General features: G+C 54.7%; 1 protein-coding gene across 2 annotated transcripts in view; it reads right to left on the bottom strand.

Moving 5' to 3' along the window:
* Positions 1–793: 793 nt before the first annotated feature.
* Positions 794–11,425, bottom strand: part of LOC116944416 (uncharacterized) — a 245,475-nt gene continuing 234,843 nt past the window's right edge. For both annotated transcript variants that reach the window (XM_076068480.1, XM_076068481.1), the window contains exons 5-7: positions 6,161–6,394; positions 5,350–5,529; positions 794–3,097 (exon numbers count right to left, since the gene is read on the bottom strand). In XM_076068480.1, coding sequence (XP_075924595.1) covers positions 836–3,097; positions 5,350–5,529; positions 6,161–6,394 — 2,676 coding nt within the window. In that variant the 3' untranslated portion in view covers positions 794–835. The remainder of the gene's footprint in view (positions 3,098–5,349; positions 5,530–6,160; positions 6,395–11,425) is intronic.

Below are 11,425 nucleotides of genomic sequence, written 5' to 3'. Positions count from 1 at the left end.
ACCCCTCCCCCACTCTCTACCGTCTCTCTCAAACGTGTTCCCTTTAAGAGGGTTCAATAAAGTAAGCAAAGACAAAGTAATCGTGGCCCCCCAACCCGCCCGCCCGCCTGCCCGCCCCCCCGCTAAAATATTCTATGATGTTTCACTTGTCGTCATTATTATTATTATTATAATAATACTACTGGCCCCAGACCTCAGTTATCCGCCCACCCACTGAATGCACGGTCCGGTCGCTAACTGGCGAGAACGAGGTGCGATAAACGGCTCGAACTTAGCTCCCCAACCCGTCGAGGGTGTACAAATCGCGAGCTGCTCTCGCTTAACGGAGACGCGCGTACGCTATCCCCCGTCGAGAGAGGGGGGGGGGGGTATGAGGGGGCGGGAGTACACGAGGGAGCGCGCATGGACTGTACGGGGGGCTGTTGGGGGGGGGGGGGAGGGGGGTAGTAGCTCGTCGCTTTGAAGGCGCGAACTTTTACGGAAGTCTACGGCACTGACCGCGTTCACTCACAGCCTCCGTTGTTGAAGCCACCGTGAAAGTTGAACAGAGGTTGAGACGAACTTCTTGGGGGGTCGCGGGGTGGGTGGGGTGGAATGGGTGGGGTGGGTGGCTTTGGAGAGTTCCTCATCTGCGCGGAGATGCGAGCCGACAAAGACAAGCGCTGCCGGACCCGGAGCCACGCGCGCCCCACGCGGAGCCTCGCTCCAACCAATCCGCGGGGACGCGCTCCAACGTCACAAAGACTCGGCAGCCCACGGCTGACCTCCCCTAACCCACCCCCTGCCCACCCCCCATGCCCACCCCCAACCAGTTGTACACACCGAGCGAATCCACCTATATCTGCGTCTCCTGAATGTTGTCCTTGGAATTGGTGCGGATGAGGAGCGGCTCGTGCAGCGAGCAGTGCAGCGCGCCCAGGGGCCCCTGCGGTGGGGCCATGACCCCGACCCCGACCATGGTGTTGTTGTTCATCCCCGCCAGGAGGTGGCCCTCGTGCTCTCCGCCTATGGCCTGCAGGGCCATGCCGAGGCTCTGCGTCATCTTGGAGAAGGGGTCGTCCAGGATGCCTCCGCCATCCCCGAGTCCGCCGACGATTCCTCCGAGCCCAGCGGTACCACCGTCGTTGTGGTTTTCACAATCGAGCAGACTCTGCTGGTGGTGCAGCTGCTGGTGGTGGTGGTTGCTCTTGAGCAACATGAGCTGGCGCTCGGCATCACCATCGGGCTGCATGTGCTGCGGAGGAGGACTCTGCTGCTGATGCTGCTGATGATGCTGCTGCTGCATCTGCTGCTGCTGCATCTGCTGCTGCTGCATCTGCTGCTGCTGCATCTGCTGCTGCTGCTGAAGAGTGGGAAGGATCGGCGGTAATGACGGGGCGGGCACCGGCGCTCCGGGAACGGACGCGGCGGCAGGAGGCGCCGGCGGCTGAGGAGGAGGAGGAGGGGGCGGAGGCGGCGGAGGAGGCGCGGGAGGAGGAGGGGGGATCATGAGGCCCTCGCCCAGGGTGGCGCCCGTCACCAGCTCATCGTCCACGCTGATCACTTCGATGGCGCGCGACGGCGCGTGCCGCCCGCCGTGGTGCAGGTGGTGGTGCAGGTGGAGGCCGCCGACGCCGCCCCCTCCTCCACCCAGGTGCAGGGGCCCACCGGAGCCACCGCCTCCGCCCGAGCCACCGCCGCCGTGGTGGTGGAGGTGTGTGGCCAGGCCGTGGTGGTGGTGGTGGTGCTGCTGCTGCTGCTGCTGCTGCAGCGAGTGGTGCTGCTGCTGGCTGTGCTGGTGGTGGTGATGGTGCTGCTGCTGCTGCTGCTGGTGGTGGTGGTGATGGTGCTGCTTGCGCATCTTGTAGAACACGATGAGCATCACCGCCGCCATGAGCGTGATGGCCACGAAGCAGCCGATGATGATCTTGGTCGTCTTCATCACCTCGTCGAGCCCGGCCATGGTCGACGAGGGGTCTCCGCCCCCGCCGCCTCCGCCGCCGCCGCCGCCGTCGGAGATGGGCACCGTGTAGCCCCGGTCGGGCGCCCGCGTGCCGGCAAATTCGACGCCCACGGGGCGGCTCCTGGCCGACGCCGGCGTGGAGGAGGTGACCACCACCAGGCTGTTGTTCCAGTGGCTCGACGGGGTGGGGCCCAGCTTGCCGTTGGGCGCGCTCCGGCCTACGCCGACGCCCGCCCCGAACCGAACGCCACCGCCGGTGCCGACTCTCTCTCCTTCCGAACGGGAGCCGCCGCCGCCGCCGCTACCACCACCACCGCCCCCGCCGCCTCCGACACCTCCACCACCGCCACCGTCGCCGCCACCACCACCGGCGCCGTCATCACCACCCGCCTGTGCCACTCCTACGCCGCCCGGTCCACCACCACCACCACCACCTGCACCTCCGCCACCACCTCCTCCACCGTCGCCTCCTCCTCCTCCGACCTCCTCATTGCTCGTTTCGCTCGTCTCCACGGTCACCGTGGTGAAGTATGACGTGCTCGAGCCCTCGCCGCCGGGCCCGCCGGCCGCCTGCTGCGCCGACGACGAGCTTACGTTGAGCGTGGCCGACGCCGTGGTGTTTCCCGCCGAGTTGCTCACGAGGCACGTGTAGAGGCCCGTGTCCTGCACGGTGACGTTGGTGAAGTTGAGCGTGCCGTCATTGAGCACCAGGATGCGCACCCGGTACGAGCCGTGCGTCATCATGGTGCCGTTGGGCGTGATCCAGCTCACCGACGTCGTGGAGGACGCGCGGCACTTGAGCTCGGCGGCGCTGCCCTCGGTCACGTTCTGGTCGAGGGGCGCCTCGACAATGACCGGCGCGTAGCACACGAAGTGGCTCTGGTCGAGCTCGCCGATGTAGCGCGTGCGCAGGCGCGGCGGCGAGTGGCAGCGGGCGCAGCACGTCGTGTTGGTGGGCACGTTCTCCTTGAGCCACCAGCTGAGCCAGAGGACGTCGCAGTCGCAGTTCCACGGGTTGTGGTGCAGGTGGACGCGCTGCAGCGACGGCAGCGGCGTGAAGAGGTCGTGCGGCAGCGACGTGAGGCTGTTGTGCGCCAGGTTGAGCTCCTGCAGCGAGCGCAGGTCGTCGAAGGCGTTGCGCTCGATCAGGCGCACCTGGGTTGTTTCGGGGGTTGCGGAGGGGGGTGCAAGCGGACGTCGGCAGAGATCGAAACTGAAACCAAACTGTTTTTCGTTTCACCACAACAATGATTTGAGACTGCGAGTAGACGCCGGGGAATTATTCCGTGGTGGCGGTGGCGTCTGTGTCATCAACCGCCACCGTCAACGGGGGATGCGAGTCCACGAATGGATTTCATTTCCACGTGACACGCCGGTCCAAAAACACGACGATTTGGGAATAAATCTGGTGAGTAAATCTGAATTAAACTATTTCTTATTTTACCAGGTAATGCCCCGCTGAGCTGCTACGTAGCGCTTTTTTCATAAGGGACCTAGCCAACAAATGATAGCTCAACAAAGTCGGCGGCTTGTCATCATCATCGTCACGTGGAAAGGTTTTAGCAGCAGCCAAATACTCTAAACGCGTGATGTTGATTCTACATGTGGCGGGGAAAAACCGGAGGACCCGGAAAAAGTCCACGCGAACACCACGGGTGGAGAGAGAGAGAGACGCAAACTCCAAATATACAGTAGCAGGCATCGTCAGGGTCGGGATCGAACCAATGATCCTCCTGCATACAAGACGAGGGAGCGATGTGTTAGTATTGCTGGCCACCCGCCCTCCTTGTGTGCCCTAGCTGGCCTCCATAGGCAGTACTCGCTAACAGCACTTGCCCCAACAGTCTGCTAAAGGCTATACGGGGGGGATATTTGTCTTGCGGTAAGCGCACACTCCGTGATGATCCTCGCACCGCTGAATCGCTGTGCGGAAACACGAAGCTACGCTGGACGCCCGCTGCGGGCTTGAGCGAGTGTGCTTTAGGAATCCTCTTTTTGGCATTCATTCCCGCACCTCAGATTGGCACACCGCTCCGGGCACTCATTTGAGGGTCGATTCATACACACACACGCACAACAGCTGCCACACACACACACACCACGCACGTGAGATCTTTGTGTCATTGTTGTTGCAATACATTTGTTGTTTCGTCTTCAGCCATCCTCGATCCGAGGCTTGGCCGAAACGTGGGCAATCCATCGCTACTGACTTCTGTCTTCTGCTATCCTCACTGTCTGTTCCAGCGTGAGCCTCGTCCATGCTTTGATGTTATCCATCCATTGGCATCCTTGGTCTTCCTCGTCCCTGGCATTGTGCCGTGCATAATCCGCGAAGACTCCGGGGCCGGCACAGAACACGCTGCTGGTGGGACGACGTCGCTCGGCTGGCCTGGGAACGCCTGGGAATTCCCCAGGAAGAGCTAGAGTCTGTGTATAGTAGTGTATAGTGTAGTAGTGTATAGTAGTGTAGAGTGTAGTGTATAGTGTAGTGTACAGTAGTGTAGTGTATAGTAGTGTAGTGTATAGTAGTGTATAGTGTAGTAGTATAGTGTAGTAGTGTACAGTGTAGCAGTGTATAGTGTCGTGTATAGTGTATTGTATAATAATGTAGTGTATAGTAGTGTCGTGTATAGTAGCGTCGTGTATAGTAGTGTATAGTGTAGTAGTGTATAGTGTAGTAGTGTATAGTGTAGTAGTGTATAGTAGCGTCGTGTATAGTAGTGTATAGTGTAGTAGTGTGTAGTGTAGTAGTGTATAGTAGTATCGTGTATAGTAGCGTCGTGTATAGTAGTGTATAGTGTAGTAGTTGTATAGTGTAGTGTATAGTGTAGTAGTGTATAGTAGCGTATAGTAGTGTTTCGCCGTGTAGTGCTGGAATCTGTCGCCATGGAAAAAGGAGGTGTGGACTGCCACTACCCAACACGCTGCTACCGCCACAACCCTCAACAAGGATAAGCGGACGAAATGAACAAATAATCTGCTTTCCAAACAAATTCAATTTTTTTCTCATGACGTGCCCATAGTAGTAGTAGGCTAAGCTTTCCCGATTTTATCACCTCTAACAGTTTTCTTTCAACACCAGCCTTCTCCAGAACCCATTCATTTGTTTTCTCTCCCATCGACGACACACACAACGTCCGCCCGAGTCTGTAATACATTACACAAAGCTATACTGCCACGCAAAATCCGTGTGCAGCCTCGTACACAGGGCCGGGGGGTGGAGGCAGGTGGGATTCTTTGCTTTTGTTATTCTTCCTCCGTATTACCTACGGACGCAAAGGGGTTGGTGGGCGTTGGGGGGGGGGGGGTAACGCTGCGTTTTGTTTACGCGACGAACCTTTTCTAATTGGGCTGTGTCGGGTGCTGGCGGGTTTAATGACACCGGCTGACCCCTTCGAGCCCGTTACCTGCGAATGCATGAGCCACAGCTTCTTGAGGTTGGAGAGGCCCAGGAAGGAGCCCGACTTGACCTGCTCAAGGCGGTTGCCGGACAGTTCCAGCTCTTCGAGCCGCCCCAGCGACGAGAGGTTGGGCACTTCCCGCAGCATGCACATGCCCAGGTTCAGGTGTCGCAGGTTGCTCAGACCCTGTGGGGGTGGGTGTGGGTGGGGTTGAAGGAGTTGGCAAACGCGGCACGAGCAAAGACAATAACAACAGCAAACGTGATGTCGTCACTTATGAGCCAATCAGGTACGAATTTCCAGGCGGGTGGGGGTTATGTATGCATATACATTACAATGGATATCCGGTACAATGGATACCCATTGTTAAAAGCGAGACGCGGCTGTACGATCGGTTCCCGACTTACGAACGTAGCTCGTTCCCGAGACCCGTTCGTAAGTCGGCCTGCTCGTAAGTCGCAGTCATCGACTGCATTGCAATGCCCACGCAGACACCCACTCCCAGCACAAGGCGGACTCATTTGCATCACTCGGCTGTACAAAATAGCGCCGCGGTTCAATTTGCAAGCGAGAGGTCGCGTTTTAAGTCAATGTTTAACAAAAAATATATTTCATGGAAGCTGGTTCGTAAGTGTGGATAGTTCGCAACTGCGGTTGTTCGTAAGTTCGGCCGTTCGTAAGACGAGGACCGTCTGTCATCGCTTTGCCACTTTCGTCGACCTAGCCCCCCCCCCCCTCCCGGCCTACCCCTCCCCCTTATCCCCCAGCTCTCCACCCCCCTCCCCCTCTCCGCTGCCCCTCTTTCCCCCGTGGGCACCTCAAAGGCGCCCTCGGAGATGAAATCGAGCTTGCGCAGCTCGCTGAGGTCCAGGCGGCGGAGCGAGGGCACGCGGTTGAAGGCCAGGGAGGGCACGCTGGTGATGGGGTTGTTGCGCAGCCAGAGCTCGCGCAGCTTGGAGAGGTACTCGAAGGCGCCGATGGGGATGGTGGTGAGGCGGTTGTCGAACAGCTCCAGCGTGTTGAGGTTGGCCAGCCCGTTGAACGCGCCCACCTGGGGTGGGTGGAGGACGAATTGTGAGTGTGCGCGTGTGCGTGTGTGCGCGTGCGCGTGTGTATGTGCAGGGAGCGGTGGTGTAGCGGTTAGCGCGCTGCGCTATGAACCTGGCGACCCGGGTTCGATTCCCGCTCACGGCCAACACCAGTGACGATTATCTGAACCGGTCCCGGGCCTCCCCTAGGTCGACTCAGCCTCAAATGAGTACCTGGTGCGGTGTGTAAACATTGCCACTGGGGAGACAAAGGCTGTCGGGCGTGGTGCTGACCACCCACCCCCTCGTGTACTGTTCCGGCCTTCATAGGTGCTCGCTAACAGCACTTGCCCCTAGAGTCCGTTAAGGCTATATGGGGGATCTTTATCTTTGTCTTTGTATGTGCGCGTGTGTGTGTGTACGTATGTGTGTGCATGCACAGACTGTAACAACTACAGGGGCATCTCACTCCTCAGTGTGCCGGGAAAGGTAATAGCAAGGATTATTCAACATCGCCTTGCCAGGCACGCTGAGGAGAAGCTTGCGGAGCCCCAATGCGGTTTCAGAAAAGGGCGGTCCTGCACAGATGCCATATTTTCTGTCCATCTGCTACAGCATTGGTGTAGGAAATTCCAGCAAGACCTACATCTCTGCTTTATTGACCTGGTCAAGGCCTATGATAGCATCAGTAGGCCTGGGCTCTGGGTTGATCTTCGTGCTTTTGGAGTACCTGACCCTTTGCTCACGATCATTAAGGACCTTCATGATGGTGAGCGGGCCCGGGTAAAACTACATGGCCGGGAGTCAGAGCCATTCCCTGTACACCTTGGGGTGCGACAGGGATGTCCTCTGGCTCCCACATTATTTAACATCTATTTTGACCACGTAGTTCGTGAAGCCTTCAATAGCTGTACCGGGGGAATCTCCATATGGTACAGATATAATGGGAGCCTGATCGATGCCCGGGTACGGTCAAGGGATGGCTCCCTATTGCTCAACCATGTTATGTATGCCGATGATTTGGTAATAGGTGCTCATTCAGAGGAGGAGTTGGAGATGCTGCTGCTGAGACTGGAGCGTGCTACTAAGAGATGGGGCCTTACCATCAGCCCCACCAAAACTAAGCACCTGCCTGGGTATTTTGTACCATCGGACACTCCACCCCCACAACTCCCAATCGGTGATGGGGCAGTTGTGGAGAGAGTGGAGAGTTTCCCATACCTGGGCAGTGTGCTTATGACCGGCTCCAGTTTAACAGCAGAGGTCTCACTCCGAATCAGTCGAGCGGCAATATCTTTTCATCGGTTGCGTAACGCTGTGTGGAAGCTACCTGGTCTGTCGCTCCGCACTAAGCTTCAGGTCTTCTCGGCCACGGTCATTCCCTCCCTTCTCTACGCTTGCGAAACGTGGACCCCCCTAATGGAACATCTTCACCGGTTAGAAACATTCAGGCTGGCCTGCCTGCGATCCATCCTGGGTTTAACCAGGCTGGATTGTGTGAGGAGCTCACAAATCCTTGAAAGATCTGGGCACGGTCCCATCGGTGAGCTCCTCCGGCAGGCAAGGCTGCGTTGGCTGGGTCATGTAGCCCGCATGCCCATCCACCACATACCGAAACAGCTTTTGTTCGGCCGGATCGAGGGGGCTAAATGGGCACGGCACGGGCTAGAGAAGAGATGGAGTGATGTGGTACAGGAGGACGTGGAGCTGAGTGGATTTGCCGATGACTGGTACCAGCGGTGTCAAGATCGGCCTCTGTGGAGGAGGCTCGTGAAGGACGCAGTTGGAGGCAGTCGCCCTCCAACAAGAACGGAGGGCGGAGGAGCGACGCTCACAACAACGAGCGGAGCGCCGGGTGGCTAAAGCACAGCAGGTTGGCACAGTAGGGGGCACAGGTGGTGCATCAGCCAGTCATCTCAGTCCTCTTTTAATTAAGACATCCAAAAAGGGTAACTTGCCATCTTTTTCGACCTCCATGGTAAATCTGATGGCTGTGTGTTTGGAATTGATGTGGTCGAGGAATTGGTCTAGAGCAGGCCGGCCATGTGGGCAGATGACAAAAGTGTCATCCACGTACCTCTTCCATAAGGTCGGGCGTAGAGTGGCAAAGGAGACCTGATGGTTCAATGAGCCACTCTGTCACAGGAAAGCAACCCATACGGATGCTTTCTTAAAACCAGATTCCCACCACCATCCATCCCAGAAGAACTCCCTCATCAAGACTCTATACCATAGAGCCCAATGCATTTCCGACCAGGAACACATTGCCAGTGAACTCAAGCACGTACACCAAGCTCTCAATGCTCATGGTTACTCCGACTACACAATCCGCAAATCCATCACTCCAGTCATGAAGAAGGATCCTCTTGAGGAGTCATTGAAAACCATCACCTTACCCTACATTGCGGGGGTCACAAAAAAGATCTCCAAAATTCTGAATAAACACAAGATCCAGGTCCGATTCAACACAGTACATAAAATCCGTGATCTGGTTCCGTCTGTAAAAGATCTGGTCCCAGACATACAGTACCCGGGCGTTTACAAACTAAGTTGCCTCTGTGGTAGCAGCTACATTGGAGAAACCAAACGACATATCTCGGACCGCATCCGTGAACATAAAGCAGACTTGAAACACGGTAGGACTAACTCCTCAGCCGTGGCAGATCACTGTTATAATTCAGTGGGCTCACATGACATTGACTTCTCCAAGACGGAAGTTCTCTCCAAGCCATCCGGCTACCATGAGAGATTCGTTCATAGTTCATAGTTCATTTATTTGGTATAGCCCTGTGAGCCATTCGGCTCTTGAATCGGGTGCAACCGCTGAATCGGGTGCATGAGGCCATCTCAACTGAGAAGATGGATTCTGGCTTAGTAACCATTGGAAATATGTTATAAACCATTTCGGTTCTTAATTGATTGTATTTTACGGTGACCTTCAGACCGAAGTCCATTCGTTGGCACTGCCTCTTAATACCTTTCACACGACGGTCAATGGTATGGTTTATAGCATGTGGTATAATAATAAATAGTATAACATCGTAATGTTAAACACAATTCATATGGCAATATATAGTATCGTAATTGTATAGTGAATATACAGCAGTGTGTCATATAGTGGGGTTAATAAAATAAGACAGTGTAAAGTTACAAGTCTAATATTTTATAGTCTAAAGTATAGGGCAGTGTATAGTAACGCATTGTATAATTCAAAGGTGGAATTTTTCTATGGATGTATTATACCATGCAGTTTAGATTGGAAGGTGTAATATTATATTGGATAGTAGTCCAGTTTATAGCATAGTTATAACGCAACACAGGACAGAGCAGCGCACCTTGGCTGTTCGTTTTTCTTTCCTTTTTTCTGTGTGCCCAGCCGCCACCCTCCTCTGATCCGGAGGTGGGGCTGGGTAACATGCTAATTAATATGTTAATTCCACCCACACAGTTTAAAAGACGCGGTCTATGCTTGGCAATGTTCACTCAAGCGCCGTCTTCTGGACAGTCCTGTTTATTCACCTGAAGAAGGATACTTGTGTTGTGGCCGAAACGTCGTGAGAATCTTACTTAATTATGTTTTTACTACTATTTTATTTCCATTCTACGTGACTTTACCGAAAGAACCAAGAACATTAATCATGATCAGGTTACGTCCTCCGCATGGACCCCCCCCCCCCCATCATTAATAATCATGAGTGGGTGACGTCACTCCGCATGGAGAACCTCTCCCCTTATTCATAAGCATAAGCAGGTGACGTCACTCCACATCGAACAGCCCCCTCATTAATAATCATGAACAGGTGACGTCCTCCAAATGTACACCCCCCCCTCCATTAATAATAATTAACGGGTGACGTCACTCCACATGGGGGGGCCGAGGCGCCTCCTCCCCCCTCCTCGGCGTCAACTCACAACCCTCACTACAAAGGCAGAACCCTCACGTCACGCGGTCTCCGTACCGCTATTAAGACATCGAAGTAAAAAGGACGTCATGATGAACAATGGATTATAACCTTTAAATGAAATAGTTCTGTGTTACCACGGCCTTACAAATTGCACAACGAATTGATGCAATGAATATGACGTCGCGGTCTGCTTTTCGCTTGCAAGTTTCAGATTTACTGCAATACACCCGTCCTTGGACAGGCAAAAGGCAAGTTAATTATATATGATTTGAAGCTTTCGTGACTGCAGGAATCTATACTCTTTGGTTATTTCCGTAAAGTCACGTAGGCATAAAATGAAATAAAATCCGTGACTTTACCGAAAGAACCAAAGAGTAATAATATATTTGTTCAAAATTGTAGGTGCAGGGAGAACCGAGTGTGCTAAGCAGGGTGTGGAGATGACGGTGCATGGAGAGAGTTCGAGACAGAGAGAGGGGGAAAGACAGAGATGGCATTTTGGAATTGAGGTGGAACAATGCGGGGGAACCTGGCCCCTCTGCAAGGTGGTGGCGGCAATGATTTGGCGACAGATCGTGATGATGGCAGGGCCCCAAGTAGGCACCACGAGGGCTCGGTGGGGAGCGACGCACTCGCCGCAAGCAGAAGTTAAAACAATTCCTACAATGACAGCGGCGATTTAATTTTGTTTTTAAATAAATGAGTGTCCTTTATTTTCACAAACATGACAGCAAAAAAAATCCACAAAAGTATTAAGAATTAATAAAAATGCTAAATTATTTACCGTGTCTCCCGTGTGCTCTCGCTAAAGAGTAATTTTTTACACAACAGCCGCATGAATAATTTAAATTCTCTGCCGGGTGGGTGGTGATTAACCCTTGAGCTGGGCCGGTCCCCACCACTAGTCCGTTGACATCACCACCACTATCACCACTGTCACCACCACCACCCAGTACCACCACCACCACTCCGTCCACATCACCACCACCCAGTACCATCACCATCACCTCCCAGTGCCATCACTGCCACCATTCCGTCCACACCACAACCACCACCACCACGGCCCAGTGTGTTGGTGGTGTGTGTGCCAGTCATCTCAGTCAGCCAACCCATAACACGCGGATCTGTTCCGTGACCTCCTGTCAGCGA

The sequence above is a fragment of the Petromyzon marinus genome, chromosome 21, assembly GCF_048934315.1.
Source record: "Petromyzon marinus isolate PM22_M1 ecotype Great Lakes invasive population chromosome 21, UKy_Petmar_22M1.pri1.0, whole genome shotgun sequence".
NCBI lineage: Eukaryota > Metazoa > Chordata > Hyperoartia > Petromyzontiformes > Petromyzontidae > Petromyzon > Petromyzon marinus.
Note: the sequence above shows the minus strand (reverse complement) of the source record. Positions and strands in the feature narration are given on the sequence as shown.